Genomic DNA, 24,953 nt, shown 5'->3' with positions numbered 1-24,953 from the left:
TAAGATTTTGTCTAAATGTCTAAGAGAATATTTTGGAGTGGTAGAATCAGAAAAATGGGACTAGTCTCTGTATTTCTAGAGAATGAAGTTCTGTTACTTGGGCTGTGGTGTATACCAAATGAGGAAAGAAAATTTGTGCACAATATTTTTGCAGCATGATATATGGTTGTTACTAACATAATTTGCTGGTGTTTTATTATGCTTATTTTAATGAAGTGTGTATTTGAAATGTGACATAGTTCTGTTGTGTTAAGAAGAAACTGTTGCTGAGAAGTACATTTTGACTTCCTGGAATTGGGAGGACTTCTGCTTTTTAAAAATTTTCTCAGTTAGCATTGTCAAAGTGTCAGCTTGAATTCACCACTCCCAGTTGCTTGTCTTTTATATTTTGTTTGAAGAATTCTTTTTAATTTGATATTGATCATCTGTCAGTAATCAAAAGAGGAATGAAAGTCAAAGGTTTTTTCCTAGTAGGTTGTGAGTGTACTGACATTTCAAGATGTATTAAATGATTTTAAAGGAAAGGCTCTTTCTTTTAGGTCTAAGGCTTCTTGGCATAGGAAGGAACCAGTACATTGATCTGATGAATCAGTGTAGATCGTCAAAAGTAAGTTAGTTGTTTCCCTTCCCTTCAAATTTCTTGTCCTCCTTATCACACAATCAGATTAAATTTTTAAGTAGTAGAAATAATGAATTATGATTTCTTTCATCAAATAAAATATGCTTAATACAGAAACAACTCATCAGTATCTCTAGGTTATAGCTTAAGTGATTATTGAATTAAAAATATCTAAGGCATAAGACATTTCATTTATTTTTAAAAATTAACTTTGCTCTGCTGGTCTTTTCACCTGCTCATTCCACTCCCAGGGTTCACTTCATGGGTGAAATCAGTACACAAATGCATTTTCACCTGGGTTTCCTTTGAATTTCTGGATTTAGATCCAGATTTAATGATAATGTTTTGAAGTAATTTACTTTGAAATAATTTAAGAATGACTTTCTCCATTCAGTATATCTAGAATACTTTAGATTTTAAAACATGAGAATTTTAAAAGATATTTATTTAGTCTGTTGGAAACTGTCTTGTTATACTGTTATCAATAAAAAAAGAAAGTAGTAATTTTAGATAGATTGCAAATGCTCTGATGTTTGTACCATTGCAGAAATTTTTCAGACGGAAAACGGCCCGTGATCTTCTACCAGTAAAGCCGGTGGAAATTGCCATAGAGGCATGGTGGGTGGTGCAGGCTGCATATATCACAGAAGATGACATAAAGGTAGATAACTTTAAAAGTTAAACATAGGATTTTTATTTTAAAAATTATAATTTTTAACTATAGTTACATAACTTTTTTACAAAAAGTAACACTAGTTGGTTTTCCTGAAGGAAATTAAACTTAAATTCAAAATTGTAAATGATCTTCGTAGGCTAGAATATTGGAAGTTTTCGAAAATACTCTTTAGTCATCAGGGAGACTTGACTTGGTTCATGTACAGTCATCTGGGGATTTTACTTACATGTTTCATGTAAAGTGACGTGATGCCACAGCTACCAGCAATAGTATTGCCAACGGTTTTTGAGGACTTGCTGTGTGCTCAGTGTGCCAGGCACTATTCCAGCTGCTTTTTATGTTGTCTCATTTGAGTCTCATCACAACCCCAGAGCTGTGTATTATTTGTAGCCTCTTTCACATGTGAGGAAAGTGAGCGCAGAGAAGTGAAGTAATGGCTCCAGTCACAGTTCTAGTAAAGGTCTGGGATTATAACCCAGGCAGTTTGCTGTGCTCTTAATCACTGTGCTGAACTGCTGTACTGAAGTGGTAAGTGCTTGTTAGGGAATAGTGTCAAGATCAAGGGAAATACTATTCCCAGTGGTCAGACCACATTTGCTATAAGCTTTATACATTTTAGAAGGGATGTTGATTTAGGGGAAAAAGGTGGAATAGCAGACGATGTGCCTAGAGACCAGTCATATCCCTGTGGCTGAAGGAATTAAGTGAGCGTGTGGATTTTTTTTTAGTTGGCATTTTGTTTTACTTCCAAGGACAGAATAAATCCAGTGTGTGCAAGGCTTAGAAATTCTGCTTCAGTGCATTTACTTCCGAGCAGAGATGTCAGACTGTGTCATGAGATGGTGATCTTGTCAGTGATAATAATCCTGTGGCATGTGAATGAACTTCTGGTTTGAGAGATCCAGAATCAGCAAATGGATCAGATTCCAGTGCAAAGAAGATGAGTCAATATTACTATTTATTAGTGAGCACATTACTTACCAGCAAGTATTGGCACTTAAAATTGCTTTGTTGTATGAGTTCTGTTGGTAGCATATTTTGGCACCTTAATTGATGGTTGTGTGTGGCTTTTTTTGTTTGAATTCTAGAGTAAAAAATGAAAAAAATATGTAGTTCATTCAACTAATGACTTATAATCATTGGTTTAAACATGAATATATTTCAGGAAACTTACCAGTTAGTTAATTTGGACAGGACCTAATTGAAAATATTTTGCTTTTCCTAGATATGCACTTTGCCCGAGAAATGCGCTATTGATAAGATCATTGATGCAGGCCCTCAGCTCTCTGGATCACTAGATTACAATGTAGTACATAGTAAGTGGTTAGTAGAAATGGTCTTTCGTCAACATAAAAAATTATTTTAAGCCATCAGCAATTTATAGCAATTATTTATCAATTAGGTAAGAACAGTAATATTTCCTAAGGAATGTTATTGTTTGAAATGTGACCTTAGTCCATTGTTTTCCAGTGTGGCTATAATTAGTCACATAGATTAGAAATTTATACAAATGAATCATAAGAAAAATTTTGCAGTTCTGAGCATTTGAGGGAAACCAAGACTTGAAAGCTTTGATGTAATTTTTTTTTCTTCAATCTTTCTTTTTTCCTTTTCATATACCATTAAGTTGTAAGAATCTTTACAGAAAATCAGGAATAAAGTTTTTATTTTAATTTTTTAAACTACAGTGTTTACTGGTTCATCTAAAACAAGATACTTTTGTTTCTGTAGGTTTATATAACAAAGGATTTATTTATCTGGATGTACCAATATCTGATGACAGTTGTATAGCAGGTAAATATGTGCTAATATTTCTCAATGTTTTTTGAATGGCTGCTAGGTGCTGGGCACTGTGTGTCACCTGTTAAGTTAGACACATATCATTCTGGGATCTTTGATGTTAGAATTTTTCAAAGAAAAACATTTCTTCCTCATTACGTTGCAACTCACTGAGGTGGTTTTAGTTAAATTCCTTTCATTTTTATCTTTTGTTGGTGTAAGCACTGTATTAAAATAGTAGAAATCTGAGGTAAATTTCTCACAATCCTAAATCAAACCAGTGTTTTTATACATTTATGTCACTTTTTAAACCTTGTTCAGTGCATAAGTTTCTACATATATTCAGTAATATCATACAATTATATGTTCTTCATTTTACATTATTTATTTATTTGTTTATTTATTTATGGCTGCGTTGGGTCTTCGTTGCTGCGCGTGGGCTTTCTCTAGTCGCGGCGAGCAGGGGCTACTCTTGGTTGCGGTGTGCGGGCTTCTCATTGTGGTGGCTTCTCGTTGTGGAGCACGGGCTCTAGGCACGCGGGCTTCAGTAGTTGTAGCACACGGGCTCAGTAGTTGTGGCTCATGGGCTCTAGAGCACAGGCTCAGTAGTTGTGGCGCATGGGCTTAGTTGCTCTGCAACATGTGGGATCTTCCCGGACCAGGGCTTGAACCTGTGTCCCCTGCATTGGCAGGTGGATTCTTAACCACTGAACCACTAGGGAAGTCCTTGTTCTTCATTTTTACCTGACATATCTGTGTCTTGTATTTTCATGTCACTACCATCTTTTTTATCTTTATCTCTTCCTCCCTTCCTCTTCACCCACCTCCCCAAGTTAAATCAATATTAAGACCCTTGTATATTTCAATTTAGTAAACCATTTCCCTATGCTGGTTGTTTAGATCATTTCCTTTTTTAAATATTTTATTCTTTTTTATTTTATTTATTTATTTATTTGCCTCAGTGGTGATGTGGTTAACATTCTTGGACACATCCTTGGCTTTTTTTCCTCTAGATTAGATTTCTTACCAATTTATAGAAGCACTTGTTATATTAAGATTATGTATTATAAGTGTGTTTTCCATCATATCTTTTAGGTATTATTCTTGTTTGTGATATATTTTACCATTCTAAGATATTGTGTAATCAAATATGAAGTGTCACAAAACCCCAGGGACCTTACTGTTAACAATGAGTGTTGGGGGCTTTTCACAGCACTACTTCCTCCTATCAGGTTATCATAGTCTAGTGTGTCCTGACCTCTATTTTTTATTTGTGTTACTATGTGTTTATGGCCAGGCCTTCCTTGTCTTTTTTTTTTCTATAACTTTTTTTGCTATTTCCAGGTATTTTCTTTATTTTTATTTTTGTTAATGTATTTTTTGAGTAGGCAGTAATTATGATTATAAAATACTAAATTTACAGAAGAGTATAAAAAGTCTGCTTCCCATGCCTGTCCCTAACCAGTCAGTTCCTCTCTCAGCCGCCACTAAGTTTCCTGTATATTCTTCCAAAAACATACTATGCACATAGGCATATATGTATATATCCTTTTTTGTGTGGTTTTATTCTTACGCAGGTGGTGTATCCAGCTCATACTTTGCTTTTTTAATTATACGTTGCTACTATTCCATATCTCTTTATGTAGAGTTGCCTCATTCTTTTTGCCTAGATGTAAATTGTGTATTTCTAACCTTTTAGTGCCTTGTTTCTTTTTTTTTTTTTTTTTTTTGCGGTACGCAGGCCTCTCACTGTTGTGGCCTCTCCCGTTGCGGAGCACAGGCTCCGGACGCACAGGCTTAGCGGCCATGGCTCACGGGCCCAGCCGCTCTGCGGCATGTGGGATCTTCCCGGACGGGGGCACGAACCCATGTCCCTTGCATCGGCAGGCGGACTCTCAACCACTGCGCCACCAGGGAAGCCCATTGCCTTGTTTCTTCATCTCTAAGATAGGGTATAGTTTTGAACAACTCTTAACATTAAGAGGATTAAGTGGAATTGTATATATAAAGTAGCTAGTAGTATAGTCTGGCACTTAGTAAGCGTTCAGTAAACATTTACACTTTGTATTCACACAGCTGAGAGTGTAGGAAAAGAATTAATTATATAAAAAATGGGATTACTAAAATATTTCTAAAAAGAAACCTTTGATCCTTAACAGTCCTTGGATGATTGGAAATATGGGTAGCACTAAATCAAAAAATGACATGAGCCAGAGCTGTAAAGTAGAGAGCCTATCCTGATGTATACATTGTGGTTCTTCACAGTGCCTTCTTTTTGACCACTTGAATTTTGTGTTATATCTCTCTGTTGGGAATAATTTAGGTTTTGGGTGCAGTTAGGTGGTGTTAGGGTTAGAGGACACAAGGACACCCAAATCCTGCTAGGGCCTAGGCACACGCCTTCTTCCCACGATGTTTTCAGGGGAAGTGTGCCCACAGGGGAGAATGGCAAAGGAAAGCATAGTGCCTCTTTATTGTTGGCCAGGCAGAGCACTCTAGTAAAGTGGGTTAGAGCATCTGGACCAAAGAGATGGAGAGAAGTGAGTATGAATAAATAGGTGGGGAGCATCGATCGGGCAGCCTCTTGTGTGGAAGGTCTTGACCCTCTTCCCATCAAGGAGGTTACAGAATAGAAAGCCCCAAAGAGCAAATTATACCAGTGATAAATGTGGCAGTCACGCAGATGAATTTCCCCTTTTCTCAGGATGGAGCAGGGATGATGTGGAGGGCAGAGAGCCAATACCTTCTGTCCACCTGGTTTTGGATAGCATGGTGACTTGCAGTTCTTGCTTCTCTGCTTTAGACCAGCCACCTGCTGCCCTAGACGCATCAGAAACACACCCTTGGCAGGCTTCCCCATTCTGGAGCAGCACCGGCGCCCCTGCCGTTCTACCAAGTCCATGCCTCTAGCACTTCTCTGCCTCAGTAACGCTGAGAGGTCCATGGGGATGAAATTACTCTTTGTAGGATTTATGCTCTGCCATAAGAGTCCACTCTGTGTAGACAGCATTGCATATGACCTTACTTCGGGAGTTTTAGGAAAACTTGCTATGGAGTTGGTAAAATGAATCAAAAGCTGAATTCAGTCCCTAAGTTGGAGGTCTCTTTCAATTAGATGTTTGAATTAAACTTTCTTGTTTTATAAAATTATGTCACTGAGAAAAGTCTATTTTGTTTATTTTAGTTCCTCCTCTTGAAGGTTTTGTAATGAATCGAGTGCAAGGTGATTATTTTGAAACTCTACTCTATAAGATATTTGTTTCAATAGATGAGCATACTAATGTTGCAGAGGTAAGTATGATAGCATCTTATGAAAGAACTTAACCTCAAGATTATAAAATAAGTTTGTGTAAAGTAGATAAAATTATTTAATGATATAATTAAAATATTTTCAAAGTCCACGCATGGTTAGATCTTGGACCATTAATATACTTAAGTTCACTATTCTTAAGTTACTTCCTGCATATATATATTAAAATTTTTTTAGTTAATAGCTTATGAATGGGTTAAATAACTTTATATGACTTATAATAAAAGCATTGTAGACAATTGACTGATCTGGAAATTTTTTTTATTTTGAATGAGACGAAATTACAGGCTAAGTAATTCAGTTGTTATGGTCACTGCCTGGATTTGTACTCCCCTAAGTGTCTTAGAGATATGGAACGAAAAAAATTCTGATTACAAAATTTATTCAGACTCAGTTATTAATAATTTAAATTTTTCTGATTATGGTCAAATGGTCTATTACAACTGTGTAATATGCTTATGATTCTTAGAATGTAAAATATTTTTAAAATTTTATTTTCCAGCTTGCAAATGTTCTTGAGATAGACCTATCCCTGGTTAAGGTATGTAATTTTTATACTCTCTTCACTTGTGATAGGAATACTGAATGGATTATAGATTTTTGTCTTGATACTGAGAAACAGAAGCAGTGAGATTCTTATTAGCTGTCAGAGGAAGTGTGCACAGTCGGGGTGCTTACAAAGATAGAGAAGAGCAAAATAAGAACCCTGAACCAGTATTCCATCCCAGGGAGTGAAAGCTGTACTCACAGGTCTGTGCCCACCAGAAAGCAGCCTGACTTGTGTCTTGTAGTGTCTTGTAGTGTCTTGTAGCAGTGTCTTGTAGTGAAGTCACAGTATTTTGTAATGAAGTCAGATAAGCAACAACTTCCGCTTCTTTGGGGGTGGATCTAGGGAGGCCCAGGCCAGACAGTTGGGAGCATTCCCTCTCCTACGTATGTGAAGACTTTAGTGGAAGACTAGGCCTACTGAAAATTTTTTCTTCTAGTTATGGGATGAAAATGTTTGAGGCTCACTGTAAGCATAGTCCGTAATAGTTTTTTCTCTACAAACATTCTGAAGTCTAGTTTATTTCAGATGTTCATTTCCTTTATATTCCTTTCAGAATGCTGTGTCAATGTACTGCCGATTGGGGTTTGCCCATAAGAAGGGACAAGTAATAAATTTGGATCAACTTCATTCATCGTGGAAGAATGTTCCATCCGTAAACAGATTAAAGTAACTCATTTATTTAGTAGGAGAGTTTCTTTTTGAAAAAAGCATTGCTTTACATACAAAAATTTTACTTATTCAACCTGTCAAGTGAGGTGAACCATATATATATATTAGTGGTGGTTAATCTTGTGTGCGTGGTAATCTTTTTTAGAATTTGATGAAAACTAAAATGCTTTCCCCAGAGAAAAGCTCATACAATATTTTACATATAATTTTTAAACATTCCCAAATTTCCTGAAGCCTATCCATGGGTTTAGTTAAGAACCTTTTCTGTGTGTGCAGAGTATTTTGGGACTGTGTCTCAATTTGGGGCTTGAATGTAAGAGTGGATTTAGGTGGATGTTCATAATTTAAGTACTGACTTCAGTAGCTGTTTTTATATATGATCATTTATATGATTTTTAAAAAGTGAATGTATTCTTCATTAATAGGAGTACTTTAGATCCACAAAAGATGCTTCTATCATGGGATGGCGGGGAAAGTAGGAGTCCTGTACAAGAAGCTTCATCGGCTACTGACACTGATACAAATAGTCAAGAAGATCCAGGTTAGCAGTAACTCAGTTTGAGTCTGTCTGTAGATAAGCCATGTGTCTGCACATACACTCATAAAGCAAACTCTCCAGGCTTACAATTATTTTGTGGTTTGTTCTGGATTTCAGTCATTCAAAAGTAGTCTTTGAGTACTTACCCATATGTTGGACCTTGTGGTAGATCTTAGGGGTATAAAATTGACAAGAATATGGTAGTTTCCTTCCAAAAACTAAGTCTGGAGAGTATAACCATAAAAACCACCACAGTGTGAGAAGCATTATGGTGCTTGTGGAGCGCAAAGAGGAAGAGCCCTCTTTCTGCCTAGAGAGGTTTAGGAGCCTTCATGGAGAAGATGATTTTTGGGTTGAGAATGAATAAGAGCGTGCCAGCTGACGAGTGCAGGAAGGCCATTGCTTGGGCTAAGCACAGAGGGAGGCAAAGCATAGTGGACAAGCGGGCTGCACGTGGTTTTGTGTTGGGAGGGGAGAGGGGCACACAACATGGGCTTCTGCTCCTACCCTAAGTAGCTCTGTTACCTGAGCCAGGTGACTTGTCTGTAGAGGTTAGGCTAGGTAGTCTTATTGATCTGACAGTGATCAAGTCTTGGTTTATTACTGGTTTTCAAAAAATTTACTACAAAAGTGAGTGCCTTTAAAAAAAATTTTTTTTTTGAACTTTAACTTTTTTAATCTCTGTTGGAGATAGGTAGGATTGGGACCTCTTGTGACTACAGTGTTACCTATATTATGTACTTTCTGATTATTAAATGAAGCTGAAATGAAATACTTTCTCATTCCAAATGATAAGCAAAGAACAGTTTTCACTTACTTGATTTTTAAACTATGATTTTTTTTCCCCCAACAGACACAGCCAGTATAAGCAGTTTGAGTTTGTCTACAGGATATACAAAGCGTATTGCATTCCTGTTTGACTCAACTCTTACTGCCTTTTTAATGATGGGAAACCTTTCACCAGTAAGTCAGATTCTTGTTTAAATACGAAAATGTTTAAAATAAAGATTAGATATAAAATAATTCAGTGCTTTTATATCTTTTTTTAAGTACTAGATTTTTTCCGGAAAATGCAGCTGCCTTTGTCTTATATTCCTTAGAGGAATGTCGGAACTTTTTAGTGAGGGCTACTTTTGTTATTAGAAAAATCAGCTCCTCACCCACCCTTAAGTTTAAATGTATTGGAAAGCGTAATATAAATCTAAGGGAAAACTACAACTTATTAATAATAGGCTCAAATAAGGTACATTTTAGTTTTGTTTCTTTATTGCAGAACTTGAAAAGCCATGCAGTCACAATGTTCGAAGTTGGCAAACTCTCAGATGAGTCTCTGGACAGCTTTCTTATAGAACTAGAAAAGGTAAATCTAGATAGCTTATTATGGGATGTCAAGGCATTTGCAATCTTCTCTTGCTTGATAAAACATCAGTTATTGATTATGTAGATTTTTCGTATATTCTTGTTCACTGCTACCTCATCGCACTGTAATACCATGGCAGGCATTTAGGCTTAAACATATTGAGCGGATGAATGAATTTTGTGATTTAAAAACAGTGATTTGTCTACCTCATCTAAGCTGTTAGCATAATTTGATATAATGAAGAAATCTTAAGTCTATGTGTAATTTTTTAAATTGCACTTTTCTAAAGTAGCCTTTAACTTTTTTTTTCAGTATGACTCTAAGATCTACTCTTAAGCAATTTTATTTGAAGTTTTTGTTCCACTTATCTTAAATCTGGAACAGTGTCCCTGGGTATCGTGTTTATGTCCACTCTCACTACCGCTTTTAGCATCTTGAAGACTTCAGCCATATTTGTTCTTAACTGTCTTTTTCCTCATGAATACAACCTAGTTTTCCTTAGCTCTAAATCTTGATTGCCCTTTTGGTGTTTTTCATTCCCTGGATATTTTATTCTGCTCTCTGCACTTCTTTATGCAAGCAGTTTGTGTGCCTAATCTATTCTTTGACTAATAATTTTGGTAACTTTTGTGCTTTACTGGTGAACTCATGTATGTTTAGAGAATTTTTTATGATTTTGTACTTCCTTTACATCTCAGAAAAGAGACTTACCATAACATTTTTTTCCACTCCCCCTTCTCCATAGGATTTTTACTTTTTTAGTGCCCGAGATAATCCTTGTTATTAATTTGTCTCTTTATCTTTTATCTTCATATTTTTATTATTTCCTCAATACTTTTAATATCTTGTTTAACCCTATATCTTATTGTGTATCATCTTTTGCCAGTAAATTTTTTATATTTAGCACATTTTAACGTGTTTTCCTGATTTTTATTTTTCTCACCTCAACTAGTGTTTTATCATGTATAGCAAATTGGAAGATCCCTTTTACACTTTATATATCTGTATTCTTTTTTACCACATAGTCATTCTTGGGAAAGCCCTTTAGTCTGAAGTTTAGTTTAGTTTTTTTGTTTGTTTGTTTTTGCGGTACGCAGGCCTCTCACTGTTGTGGCCTCTCCCGTTGTGGAGCACAGGCTCTGTATGCGCAGGCTCAGCGACCATGGCTCACGGGCCCAGCCGCTCCGCGGCATGTGGGATCATCCCGGACCGGGGCACGTACCTGTGTCCCCTACATCGGCAGGCGGACTCTCAACCACTGCGCCACCAGGGAAGCCCTGAAGTTTAGTTTTTAAAAATAGTTTCTTAGCTATTTTTTTAAGCTTCATCTTGATTAATCAGTTGATCTTATTAATTTCATGCAAATCTAATTTCGTTATTTCCCCCTGTAGACCTTTCCTTCTGTTTTTTGTGTTGTTTCTGGAATGTGTATGTTTTTACATATTAAACAGGTGACTGACTCAGTGTCAGAAGAGCATACATGTAAACCCAGTGAAGGCAGGAGTTTTGTCCGCCACTCTCTCCTTACATCCTAGAGAGGTCATAGCACATAATAGGGACTCAGTGAATCCTTGTTGAGTGATTTTAAGCTGTATGTTCAGCAGTGTTGAACAGCTGTGTTGAATCACGTATGCCATTGTTCCTTGCAAAGTTGTGAACAGGGTGATAAGATAATGGCATAATTGGTGACCATGGATTGGAATACTTTTCTGGATGAAACAGAATATATACATCTTGGAGTTTTTAAAGCACCTTATTTGAATCATATATGGAACATATATCATATAATGGTACAATTCAGCATTACTTCGTTGCTGAAGTTGTTGGTTTTACTTGCTGGGGTAATTTCTGTCATCTTCAAAGGTATAGTCACATGGAAGCCCAACCACGATTGGGGTTAATATTTGTTTCAAAATCGCCTGGGCAAATTTTTGATTTACTGATTTTAAATATCTTAATATCTCTACTGTATGGTTATATACTAGAATGAATGGCATGAGAGTGGTTTTTGTTGCAAAATTTGTTTTCTCTTGGTTTAGGTTCAGAGCACTGGTGAAGGAGAAGCACAGAGATACTTTGATCATGCACTCACTCTGAGAAACACAATATTGTTTCTGCGTCATAATAAAGATCTAGTTGCACAAACTGCACAGCCAGACCAACCCAATTATGGTATGATAAAAATACTTGATTTTGAAGACATGATCCTGTGGAACTTCTTTCTAAGAAGTTAAACAGGTCATGCTCACTTATTTAATCATCACTTATTTAAAACATTTTGTGTAGATAGCACATTGAATTTATAACTGTTGGCTTGTTCTGTGAATTTCTTTACTCGTCAGCTGTTCCTTACCTTGTTTTACTGTTTCTCCTCTTTTATGTGCCACTGACTTTTTGTGGTATCTAAATTTGTTTAGTTACCTACAAAAAGAGTTGGAGTGTTAATTTGTTTAAGTAGCTGATGGGATATAGAATAGGCATTTGTTTTGAGAGATGGACAAATGCCAAAATTTATTTAGGAAGCATGAAATATCAAGAATGAAAGATTCGTTATATAAAGATAATAAACAGGGTCTTCCTATTCAAATGCTGCTATAATAGTTACTAAAGTATTTTACTTTGAAGAATAAAAAAGGGAACAGATAACCTCATTTCAAAGAGTTAAAGAAAGAAATGGAAGCAGTTTTAATCTATTGATGAACTCTAATGTGGCTCTTGCCCTGGTGTGCTCTCTCAGTTTCGTGGTGGAAAGGGGTTCCCGAACTTTAGTTGAACTGATGGTATTAGCTCCTAAATTGTGGAATGGCGCCCAGGAGTGTGTGTTTTTAAAAAGATGGAACAGCTTGGGCACCAGTGTAAGAGCATTACACTGTGAATGTAATTACATTGTGAAGTCTTCGGACATTCACAGGAGTTGCATTTTGGGACACTGAATTCTTAGCACCAGTATCACATTTAATTTCACTTATTCTTTCATTTACCTAAAAGTTCTATTTTCTGGCCAAGAGCCATCATTTTCTTAGTCATATCCATTTTCATTCCACTGCTTTCATCAGCATCTGGCTTTCTTTTCAGCTCAACTAAAAAAATTTAGGGCAGAATCACTTGTCACTTTACAGGAGTTGTTGCAGAGGAGAGGACAAAGATGCTGGGTAGTTTAGCTGAGTGAGGTTAGACACACTTAGTACCTAGTGACTCACTTCTTCAGCCTTGGGGTGTTTGGTTCAGAGTTGTGCTTTAGCAGTATTACAAATGCTTCCATGCTGGAGCTCTTTCTGAGGTTATTCATAAACAGTTGAAACTGAGAATATTAAATCACCAAACACCAAGAGTCTGAAGCACTTATTGATAAGCATTTGTTGATAGTAACCATTTTTTGGTTACCAAATATTAGATCTTGTGACCTAACAGTGAGTGGCACAGTCTTAAATATGTCTCTGGATGTACAAATCCTGGAATTTCTGGGACTTTTTAGTGACTTATCGAGATAATGGGTTAGAATATTTGAACTATTCTGTTATAGCCATCTTTTACTGCCAGTCATAGAGTGCAAGAATATTAGTGCTAGTGACCAGCCAGGGGTAACTCAATTTATAGGTAAAGAAGTTGAAGCTTATCTTGGTTAAATCTCCTGCCCATTTAGTCATTAAAACCCATATAGTTAGTAAATGGAAGAGCTGGGACTTGAATCCATGTCTCTTGAATTTTTTTCCTTTGCTCTGTTCCTTACATCATCTTCTCTTGAACACTAAGGTTTTTATTGATTTATTCATCAACAATTTGTTGTTTAATGGGTTGGGCTAAACTTTGTTTTTCACCATGAATAGTCTGTGTATCATCAACTAAGTTAAATGGTAAACCTAAACCTATCCTGTGTGAAAGTAAAGTATAATTCTAACCTTTAAGGTATGTTTAATAGTTGACTATTTCTGGAGCTTAGAATAATTGATATGGCTCCAAAGTTAAAATGTGATTAACTCCTCCCTCCCCATGAGACCAAATGGGCAATTGTTTATGAAGTTTCATTCTTTTAACCAGCCTTTCTTAACTGGGGCTCCTCATTAGAACCACAGAACACAGAAGATGATTTAAGTGACTGTTTCTCAATTTTTCTTATAATGGCGTATAACTAGTACCATTCTAGATTCATAGAAAAGAAGGTCATTCATTCCAGATAAAGAATAACTTTTTAGGGCATTAGGGCTTAATATTCTCCATGTTGAGAAAGGTAACTTTCTGTAGGTGCCAGGAGTGATAACTTACTCCTTTTTAAACAAGAAATTCTATAGTATTGGTGTTTAAGCATCTTGTTTTGAGTAGCAAGAATTTTTTTTTACGTCACTAGTAATTTGTAGTTTGAGTGTATCATGTAGTACTTGGTATTCACTGTAAAGCAGAAAGTCTTCTGATACTGTCATAGAAACAAACCTCTGATATGTGTGAAAAAGACTAGTTTCTTAGTAATCTTTTGGTTTTAGACAGCATGAGGCACTGCTTAAAAAACAGAAACAATGTGTGGTCTAACTTTTTTTCATTATTTATAAGCATAATTTTTTTTTCCAGGTATCTTTGTCTTTAAAAAAGATCTCTTTTCCCTAGGATCAGTACAAGTGAGACCTTAAAGCCACTGTTTGTAATTTGTCAGTCTAGTACTATGAAATGTTTAGAAATTAAACCTCATCTGTAGAAAAGCAATCACAGTTGTAAAAACTTTGTTTTAACCACCATCAACTCTTTAGACTTCCTTCCATATCCTAGTATTCATTAAATATTTTCTATACTTGGCATTGACAATGTTGAGTTTTACCTGAAGCTTCTAACTCTTTTGTGTTTCAGAAAAGGGCTTACTGCAAGGACCCACCCTTTCTCATATAACTTAGTTAAGATCACAGGCACTCCCCTTGTTTATCTCTGAGAGGCCAGACGCAGACAGACCCTCCAAATTCCCTTTATCTTTTTAGAGAGCAGTAAGACTGGTATTTTCCAGAAGGATTAAGAATGGGAACACTTAAAATCAGTTGCATGCTAAGTGAGTTCCTGCTTTATGGACTACAGTTTAGGCACATGTTTCTAAATGAGGAATTCTTGCCCTTCTGGTCAATTCAGAACTTGGCTGCAAAGTTTTTATGGAGATTGAAAATTGGGGGAGGGAAGGATACAGCTTTCCCATGGCACTTAGGCTTTCATAAGATGCCACTGCCATGATGGAGAGGAAGTAAGATAAAGCAAACATATTTTTAAAGTATAAGGTTAGCCTGAAGAAACACCAGTAGAATAAAGACTTTCAGCTTTAAGTCTTAAAGAGTCTTATTGGTCTCCTAGGAAATAAAGTGCTTTATTTATTTATTTTTATTTATTTTATTTTTTTAAAATTTTTTCCCGGTACGCGGGCCTCTCACTGCTGCGGCCTCTCCCGTCGCGGAGCACAGGCTCCGGACACGCAGGCTCAGCAGCCATGGCCCACGGGCCCAGCCGCTCCACGGCATGTGGGATCCTCCCGGACCGGGGCACGAACCCGCGTCCCCTGCATCGTCAGGCGGACTCTCAACCACTGCGCCACCAGGGAAGCCCTAAAGTGCTTTTTAATAGAGATATTCTACCTTATTAAAAAAATTTAAATCTCAAGGCAGGTATCAGTGTTTCATCTTAGACTCTTTTTTTTCACGTTGTCAGTCTTTCATTCTATGTATGTGGTTGATCATAATTCAGGTTTTCCTCTGGATCTCTTGCGCTGTGAAAGCCTTCTTGGGTTGGACCCTGCAACTTGCAGCAGAGTTCTAAACAAAAATTACACACTGCTTGTTTCCATGGCTCCTCTCACCAATGAAATCCGGCCTGTCAGCAGCTGCACCCCTCAGGTAAAGACTCACTGGGAAGCTCACTCTGCTGCCATTTCATCCTTCCTCATGGCGACTTGAAGGAGAGGTTTATCAGTCTTATTGTATTAATTCTCAATTTGTAGATAACCAGATATTAACATCATCAACTCAGAAAGCAGTTTTGTATTTTTTTGCTGTTGTAAAATGTTATGTTCAGTTTGTGAGGTATAATTGGTACATTTTATATATGTATTATCTAGTGACTAGTGACACATTCAGTTAAAATTTTCTTCTTGAATGCAGGATTTTAAAGAAAATGTTTTTGGCTGCTCTGAGAAGGAAACCTGGATTACCTTGAGGGATAAGATAAATTTAATTAGGAAAAATGAAATATTTTGGAAGTGGGGCTGTGATGCTAAATAAGCTGAAAAGAAAAGATTATGCTTGAAAGCTAGAACTCTAGTTATCTGTAAAATCGTGAAAATGATTGCTGGTCTTTTACTTTTTAAAAATAGATCAGTTGCGTTTGTTTGTATACTTAGCAAGGCCATTGTGACATGTACCATTTTCAAAGAGTGAGCTTTGTGCTCTGTTCTTCAGTGCTACATCCTTCCTGGTTTCCTAGATGTGCTAGGTTTAATGGTGTAGAAGAAAGGAAGGGATTCTTGTACCAGGATGATTTTGTTGCCTGTGCTGATCTAGCTGCCTCAGTGCGCCCACTCCCCCCTTACCCCAGTTTTGTCCTCTGTTAAACAGGAGTGATTGTAGATTTGCAGCCCCCCCCCCAAACGCGCACGCGCGCGCGCGCGCACATGCACACACACACACGCGCGCACACACACACACACACACACTTCCTTCTGTTCTTTAACACAGCCTCTGGTCATAGTAGGAATCCATGAACTGAATGAATGGATGAATGGTAAGATGGATGGAAGGATACATAGTCCCTTTTGAGAAAAATTATTAATGATTGTAATAACTAACACTTTGATACAGAGCTTGTTATGTGCTGCCAGGTAGTATTTTAAACCTTTAACAATGTCCTTAAGAGATAAGTATTTTGTTACCATGTTACAGATGAGCAAAATGAGGCACAAGAGCGCTTAAGTAACCTTAGGTGATAGGGCTGAGGGGATGAAGCCAAGATTCAGACTTAGGCCATCTACTCCAGAGTCCATTCTCTTAATTGCAGTGATAAGCCATGCTTTCTCAATTCCAGTGTAAGTTTGAAACTGTTTGAATGGATCCTTTAAAATTTATCTTCATAAAGATAATAGGAGTTAACACTTACATGAGGCATTAGCTTTAAGAATATACTTGGTCATTTGTGAAATTTGGCTTCTTTAGATAAGTATTTACAACTTTATCTTACCTGTTTTATGATTTTAGCATATTGGACCAGCTATCCCAGAAGTCAGTTCTGTCTGGTTTAAACTGTACATTTACCATATCACCAGGCAAGGACCACCATCTCTTTTGCTGTCCAAAGGTACAAGACTTCGAAAACTGCCAGATATATTCCAGGTATGTTGAATGAGGTTTTTTTAAAAATCATTTTTAAGGACGATAGAAACTGGTAAGCAGTATTATAGATAACTTTCTTAATTTTCTTTGTTTGTTTCTAAATGCTATGCTGTGTTTTATTCATTTCTTTCCCATAGGGTTATGATCGATTACTAATAACTTCTTGGGGTCATGATCCTGGGGTTGTTCCTACATCAAATGTGCTCACGATGTTGAACGATGCCCTAACACATTCGGCGGTTTTGATTCAGGTACAGTTACCTTATTTGAAACAGTCAGTTTTGGATTTTTATTTTAAAGATCATAATTTGTCTAGCTTTCTGCTGAGTCGCAATCAGACATCAGTAATTTGACATTTGTAAAACTGAAATGTAAGGAAACAGAGATGTGCGTTTTAGTCCTGGCCTTTGTCTAGCAGCTTGGGAGTGGTGGAAACAGCAAAGGCTTTGAAGTTAGACCCAACCTTGAGTTTCAGCCTCATCTTTTGCTACCTGTGTGGCCCTATTTCTTTTAATAGTAGCCTTAGAATAGAGATGCAGTTCACATACCATATTCCCCAATTGAATTCAGTGATTCAGTGGTTTTAGAGTATTCACAGATGTCTACAGTCAGCACCATACTCAATTTTACAACATTTTTCTGGACCTTTAGTTCTCACTCCCCTATTCCACGTTCACCACCACCACCACCACCCCCCCCACCGCCCCAGCAAGACTAATGTACTTGCTGTCTCCCTAGAATGCCTGCTTGGGGCATTTCAGATACATGGAATCATATAATATGTAGTCTTTTGTGACTAGCTTCTTTCCTGTTGTCAAGGTTCATCATGTAGCATGAGTACTGCATTCCTTTTTATGGCCAAATAATATCCCCTTGTACGACGAAACACATTTTGTTTATCCGTTCATCAGTTGATGGACATTTGGATTGCTTCTACCTTTTGGCTATTACGAATAATAATAATCACTGTTATAAACATTTATGTACAGGTTTTTGTGTGGATATGTTGTCATTACTTTTGAGTGTATCCCTAGGAGTGGAAATGCTGAGTCATATGGTAACTCTGTTTAACTATTTAAGGAACTGCACCATTTTACAGTCCCTCCAGCACTTGGTATTATCTGATTTTTTTATTATAGCCACCCCAGCAGGTGTGAAGTGGTGTGTAACATTTTAGAGATACTCCTCTTATACTTAGTTTCCCATCTGCAAAATGGAGATGGTAATATCTACTGTGTAACAACAAAAAATAATAGTGACAGCTAATGCCAAGGTAAGCATTTTTAGCCTTAGGATTGTTGAGAGAATGAAATGAGAAGGTGTGTGTGAAGTGTGTAGCACACTTTCTGGTATGTAATAGGCTCTTTGTAAAGGTTTCATTAATTCATTGAACTAACAATTGTACTTACCTTACAGAATTAGTAATTCTGTACTAATTAATGTGCATATACAAATAAGATGTGGTCCCTGTCTTCAAGAAACTTAAAGTCTGGTGGGAAAAGTTGCATAAGCAGTCACTTCCATTTTTTTGCTGAGTGCTAAAGAGAGTTATACAGTGCAAGCATTAAAGAGAAGTATCTTTTTAGCCTTGGAACAAGGACAAAGGCTTAGGGAAAGCTCCTTAGAGAAAATGAGACCCAGGCTAAATAGAAAAGGCTGATTTAGAGGAGAGCGAGGCCAGGCAGAGGGGTCAGCATGAATAAATCTCTGGGTAGAGATTTTTTTTTTTCTTTTTCTTCATAACTATTTCCCTGGTGCCCAAAAATAGTGCCTGACTCGTAGAAGTTGCTCAGTGAGTGTTTGTTGAATAAATGAATAGGAATACGAAGTGGGAGCATGTGCTCGGGCCTATAAGCTGTTATGTAATTTTGAGGGGTGAGCTGAAGTACGATGGAATGGTGGTCAGAGATGAGTCTGGAGAAGTAGGCAGGCCCTGGAGGGTAGTGGACCTTAACTGTCCCAATGTAGTGCTTAGAATTTCCCCTTTAGATTGATGGCAGCCAGTAAAGGGTGCTGAGCAGGGGATTAACATGGTCAGTTTTGATTTGGAAGATCAGCCTGAAGACTGTTGAGAATGGCTGGGTGGGAGAAGACAGGATTAGGATTCAGTGTTGGAGACCAGATAAGAGATGAGGACAGCCTAGGTCACGGAAGTGGTAATAAGAATGAAAAGGAAGAATTATTACAAATATAAAATAAATAGAATTGATCAGGTGTCTGAGATGGCTGTGGGAAGAAGAAGAATGATTGCTGAGGTACTTGGCTTTTGAAAGTGGAAGAATGATGATAGCACACAGAGCCGGTTTATGGGGGCAGATGAGGTGGTGTGTTTTGGGCCTGTGGGACATTTGGGTGGTGGAGATATTTAGGAGGTAATTGAAATTATTCTGAAATTCAAATGAGAGCTTGAACAGGAGAGATTGACTTGAGTGTCAGCATCAGCACGTGGATGGTAGTAGAAACCGTGAGACGATGCATTAGCCAGCCAGGGCAGACATGAAGTAGGGGTGAAGGGAGATACACAGTAGAGTGGGTTAGACATGGACTGAAGGGTCAGTCTGCCTGAATTCACATCTTGATTCCACCACTTATTGGCAATGTTGGGCAAGTTAAATAACCTCCTTGAACTTCAGTGACTTCACCTGCAAATTGGAGATGATAACAGTTCTTATCTTTATACGGTTGTTGAAAAATGACTGAAATGGATGATCCACGTAAAAATGCTTTAGACCATTGTTTAGCACGTCGGAAGATCTCAAAAAATGTTCGCTGTGGTGGTGGGAGAAGAGTAAGAGGAGTTTTAAAGTGTCGTTAAGGAGTTCTGCCTTTGCTAAAAAAGAATGCCTCTTTTATTAAATTTTATGGAAAAATTCACCTTGCTGGAACTTAAAACACAACAAAATTAAGATTTTGATTAAAACCATGCTTTTATAATAGCCATCTTGTTTAGGGTTGAAATCATAAATGTATCAGTGGAATAGAAGCAAGATGTCAGAAATATATTCAAGTTGTTATATGAACCAAATAAATGAATGTGATTTTTTTCCCTGAAATTATTTTTTTTCTTTTATGTCACGGTATCTTGAATTTGAATAAGGTATGGGTCTCTTTTAAAGGGAAAAAATGTATAGATCCCCAGTGTTAAATTTTCTATTATAACGATTTGAAATACATGTAAACATAAAATTAAATTCCTCATGCTTATCATTCTTACACAACTGCAAAGCCAAAGTGAATTTAGGAATTAAATACGAAAAACTAACAAAATTTAAATGAACAACACTAATTGAGTGTGATGGGTGAAAGTAAATTATTATTTGTAATGTGGGACTGGCGTGGTTAGACTCAGATTTTTTTCAATTTAACTTTTGATAGTAAATTCACATGATTCAAAAATAAAACACTATTAAAAGATGCACAGAGAAAAGTATCACTGCCCTTCTAACACTCTACCCAGTGCCCACTCCCTAACTCTTCTCCAAATCAGACAACCACATTAGTTTTTGCTGTACCCTTCTAGAATTTCTTTTTGTGTGTGTGTGTGGTACACGGGCCTCTCACTGTTGTGGCCTCTCCCGTTGCGGAGCACAGGCTCTGGACGCGCAGGCTCAGCGGCCATGGCTCACGGGCCCAGCCGCTCTGCGGCATGTGGGATCTTCCCGGACCGGCCCACAAACCCATGTCCCCTGCATCTGCAGGCGGACTTTCAACCACTGCGCCACCAGGGAAGCCCCTAGAATTTCTTTATGCATGTACAAGCGGTTACACACTGAGATGCCCCATGCTTTTTCCACTTAGCAGTTGGAACTTTCCATTTCACTTTGTAGAGAGCTTGCTCTTTTTTGCAGCTGCATTGAAAATACATACATTAATTTATTTAATCAGTTCCCTACTGACAGGCATTTTGGTTGTTTCCGATCGTATATAATTATGATGTTGCAGCAAGTAATTTTCAATATATGTCATTCGGTGCAGGGTTTTGAGATTTACATTCCTAATCCATGGCATGCCAGGTTATCATGGGGATCCTCCACCACTTTTCTCTCTCAGCGCTGCAGCTGACCCTTGTGTGAGTGCACTTGATCTCATTAAGGCTTCACTTGGCTGACACCAGATTTACCTGTTTTTTCATTAGCCCATACACTCAATTTGATACACATTGCCTTAATAGGTTAATATAGACTTCAGATTGTCTTTACTGAGCTGGAGAAAAATAGAAAATTGTTGAGAGCATTTTGATGGAGTATTAATGTGGAATACACCATCACGAGGCACAGTCTTGTTTATCGTTTGAGTGTCTACTATTGGAAATACAGGTTTCGCGTATACCTTTCAACTTGTGTTTTTTCGTGTTTAGGGACATGGTTTGCATGGGATAGGAGAAACTGTCCACATACCTTTCCCATTTGATGAGACAGAACTACGAGGAGGTACCTGAATTTTGAGTTGTATCCATTTGACTTCTTTATGATTAATCTTGTCCACAATTTGGTGGAAACATAGCAGGAAGTAAATTCTTAAAATTTTTAAGTTCTAGGGTCTTAAAACTATTCTGCTTTTAAAGAGTATTGGCAAAAGGTAGTTTTCTGTCATGTGCCTGTTCCTACAAAGAACTAATAGAATAAGACTCATTTAGGACCTAGGCCTAGAAGGAATACTAGTCTGTCTTGGCGATGAAGAGACTAAGTAGGTAGCTACGTAGATGGAAGACTAGGTTTTATGTATGTTTGGCCTTTTAGTTTCCTTTTATTGTTTATTTATTTGGAGGTTGGGGGAGAAGACAAGTCATAGGGAAGATTTTACGCTTAGAAAGTTGATTTTTCCCCCCCCAGTGTTACATACTGGTTTTTTTCAGGGGCTTTTATGGACACTAATGAACATTTCTATACTTACAGTTTACAGAGAAGTTGCATGTATTTCCTGTTTCAGCATTTTTTTTTTACAATAACAAATTTTTTTTAAAAAACTCTTATTAATGGTCAATGTGTTTTGATTTAAGTTTGTGCTATAGTATTAGAAGCCCCAAATCTAGAGTCATTGTGTAGAGAAAATGAGAAAACACTAATTTACTTTTTAATTAATTAAAATTTTTTTTTACATTTTATTTTTCCTATTAGAGAGGACTTGAGTGAATAGCAAAGTCTGAGCTAAATTTAGCGGGTTCGAATCAAGGGTGAAAAGCCTGTTTAATGTTATCTCTTTTTAGAATTGTGAGCTACAATACATTTGATGAAAGATGCCTGGAGAATTTCTATAAATGCAAAATCATTCTTCCTTTTGTTTAAATATACCTTTCCTCTGTTGAATATTAAGAAAGTATGTATATTCAAAAGAAAAATACTCTCTGATTAAAACTTACGTATTTTTATATAGCACTTGTGTTTCCTGCTCCATGCAAAACTTTCATTCTCTAATCTGTTGTTCTTGTTCTTAGAATATTGCTTGGAATTTTAGAGAGCAGGGAATCGTTCAAGTAATTTAACTTAATTCATATAAGAACTTTTCTTCTAAAATGTTAGTCACTAATGCCCCTCCTCGCCCAAAGCAGGGAAAAGGAAGAAGATTTTTATAAGTATTTTTTCTTTTCCACATGGCTAGGCTGCAAAAGGCTCACATTTGAAATTAAATGCTCTCTTTTGGCTGTTGTGAATAAATGTGTACAAAATTTGGAGAAGAGAGTTTTCTCTTCCAAAAAATAGCCCCTATTCAGAAATAAGTATTTCTCTGCAACTAAACTTCGCTAGTTAATTCTCTGATACTGTATAAATTCTATGGAAAAATTTATCGTTCACCAGAAGATACAGGATAGTGACAGCAGGATCTTAAAAATCACAAAATCTCAAGAACTGATTAAGAAATCTCTTGCCTTTGGAGATTACTGTGCGAATTCTAAAAAAGAGGAATATTCATATTTGGTTATAGAGCATCTTTCTCTTTTGTAAGTTCACATATTTGTGAGAACGAGCTGATATTTAAATAATTTGATTAGGGATATAATTTCAAGTACTTAGTTAGCTTTAGTTTCAATAAGAATACTTTTTACTTTTCTTAAATTAAAAAAAAATATGTGTATTTAATGCATTTCCTGGTAGAAACCCACTCAGTAAGTATTTGAGGCAGAATAGAACTACAAAGAGAAGCCTAGGGAATTTGCCACTGACTGGCCCTATTTGATTACTTAGCAGGTCAGTTGTTTTGCTACATCAGTTGCCTTCTGAAGTCTGTAAATATGTTGTATGTGTACAGCATCCTTTTTCATCCAGAGATATTTCTTCATTGGAATCAATCTTGATAAAATATAAAAGTAGTTCTAAGAATTGTTTAATAAGAAGAAAGTATATTTAAGTTTTTGGTGTTTTGTTGTAAAACTATTTACTTATAATGTGATGTCAACTCTTTGTTCTTAGAGTTTACGCGTGTCAATATGGGTGTTCATAAAGCATTGCAGATGTTAAGGAACAAAGTGGACTTGCAGCATTTTTGTGGATATGTCACCATGTTGAATGCTTCTAGCCAACTTGCAAACAGAAAACTCAGTGATGCTTCTGATGAGAGAGGTTAGCCACTAGCTGGGTTCTTTGAATTAAGATAATTGGTACTGAGTTTATCATAAGCTTAATATTTAAAAAGCATGGGTACCTTTGTGGGGATGTTGACTTATTTAATACTTAATGTTTTTCCACTGAAAGATGAGAAAATATTCTGTGACATCATTGGGACAAATATCAGTTGTTCAAATGGAGAAAATACTAAGAGCATAAGTAAAGAAGTGATGACCTGGGGTTGGAATACAGAATGGTTATTGGGTTTTAGCCCTTCACTGTCGTATTTATGTTTATAGGCTTTAAATTAAGTTCCTTTATGGGGTGATGGTTTCAAAACTTTAGTCTCTTTGTAAAATTATTTTCAAACTAGAATGAGTAGTTTTTCCCTTTCAGCTTTCCTCTTTCTATCAAGGCACCATTGTCTTGTTATGCAGGCCTTAAAAATCATATCTTTATCTCATCCTTCTCCTTTCCCACTCAACCCAGTTAGTTTCCAAGTTCTGTGAATTAGTCTTTAGAAATGTCTCTTATATCCATTTCTTTCCCCCTCTCTTTAATTCTCTGTAACTGCCATTCTAGTCTGAGTTTTGATACTTTATACATGTTTTATTGTGACCATTTCCTGCTTAGCCTTCCTGGCCTCATTCTCTTCTTTCTGTCTCCAGCCTGTCCTGCATATTGACAACAGCTAATTTTCCTTAGATACCTTTTTCTTTCTAATTTAAAAATGCATTTTCAAATCACCTTCTCATAGTTACTGATTGTTTCTGTTCTGGCATAATTTGGCTTGTATGTGGCTTTGGTTGCCATGATGTCACCTCTGGTCCACGACTCTAGGGAACCTTTTAATTCAAGTCTCTATCATTGATTGACTGTATTCGCTGAACCTCTTAGTTTGAAATCCTGAGAAAATATGATTGATTGCTAGCCATCCAGTGGATTGAATTAGTATCCACTCCTGGTCCATTTACCTTTGGCCAGAGGAGTTGGGTAACTTTCAACAGTTGACTGCCAGGTATCACAGGAGCATTTTTAGAGAAGAGGGCTGTGGGTTAGGCAGTCATTTCAGTGAATGTCTACTGTAGCTGTCATGTTTTATTTCATTCATTCTATAAACATTTACAAAATACCTTCTTAGGTGTTGGAGATATTTCTGTTTTAAGTCCTAGGGAATAAAGACCTGGAAGGAGAGACAAGCAAGTGAATCAGCCTACTGTGTAGTGTTAAAAGACTGAGATATGGGGGTCTGCTTCATGAAGTGCTAAAGTAGGACAGAGAAGGCATATCCCAGCCCAGTTGAGCTATCAGAGAGGCCTCTTAGAGAAGGTAAAGTTTGAACTAAATTTTGAAAAGTGAGGAGTTCGCTACACACAGATGATTGTTGTTTATTTAGAGTGTAGCAACCTTTAGGCAGAGGGAATCAGGCAATAGAGTAGCTCATCTTGGCCAAAAGAAAGAGTTTGTTGGGCAGTAGTAGATGAGAGTAGAGAAGTAATAAATGAGATCTAGAAGATCTTGGAGGATCTTTCATGCTGAAAGATACAGGGAGTCAAAAAAAATA

The 24,953-nt window shown here is 36.9% G+C and overlaps 1 protein-coding gene across 2 annotated transcripts in view; it reads left to right on the top strand.

Moving 5' to 3' along the window:
- FAM91A1 (family with sequence similarity 91 member A1) overlaps positions 1 to 24,953 on the top strand; it is a 42,873-nt gene that overhangs the window by 10,066 nt on the left and 7,854 nt on the right. Inside the window, exons 5-20 of one of the 2 annotated variants that reach the window (XM_067711324.1) lie at positions 540 to 607; positions 1,167 to 1,280; positions 2,521 to 2,611; positions 3,027 to 3,089; positions 6,259 to 6,365; positions 6,887 to 6,925; positions 7,488 to 7,600; positions 8,029 to 8,144; positions 8,995 to 9,104; positions 9,415 to 9,501; positions 11,541 to 11,673; positions 15,211 to 15,359; positions 16,713 to 16,847; positions 16,985 to 17,098; positions 21,205 to 21,277; positions 23,255 to 23,404. In XM_067711324.1, coding sequence (XP_067567425.1) covers positions 540 to 607; positions 1,167 to 1,280; positions 2,521 to 2,611; positions 3,027 to 3,089; positions 6,259 to 6,365; positions 6,887 to 6,925; positions 7,488 to 7,600; positions 8,029 to 8,144; positions 8,995 to 9,104; positions 9,415 to 9,501; positions 11,541 to 11,673; positions 15,211 to 15,359; positions 16,713 to 16,847; positions 16,985 to 17,098; positions 21,205 to 21,277; positions 23,255 to 23,404 — 1,662 coding nt within the window. Of the gene's footprint in view, positions 1 to 539; positions 608 to 1,166; positions 1,281 to 2,520; positions 2,619 to 3,026; positions 3,090 to 6,258; positions 6,366 to 6,886; positions 6,926 to 7,487; positions 7,601 to 8,028; positions 8,145 to 8,994; positions 9,105 to 9,414; positions 9,502 to 11,540; positions 11,674 to 15,210; positions 15,360 to 16,712; positions 16,848 to 16,984; positions 17,099 to 21,204; positions 21,278 to 23,254; positions 23,405 to 24,953 lie in introns of those variants that run through there. The other variant, XM_067711325.1, reaches the window with a different exon arrangement.

This window comes from Pseudorca crassidens, chromosome 17 (assembly GCF_039906515.1).
Source record: "Pseudorca crassidens isolate mPseCra1 chromosome 17, mPseCra1.hap1, whole genome shotgun sequence".
Classification (NCBI taxonomy): domain Eukaryota; kingdom Metazoa; phylum Chordata; class Mammalia; order Artiodactyla; family Delphinidae; genus Pseudorca; species Pseudorca crassidens.
Note: the sequence above shows the minus strand (reverse complement) of the source record. Positions and strands in the feature narration are given on the sequence as shown.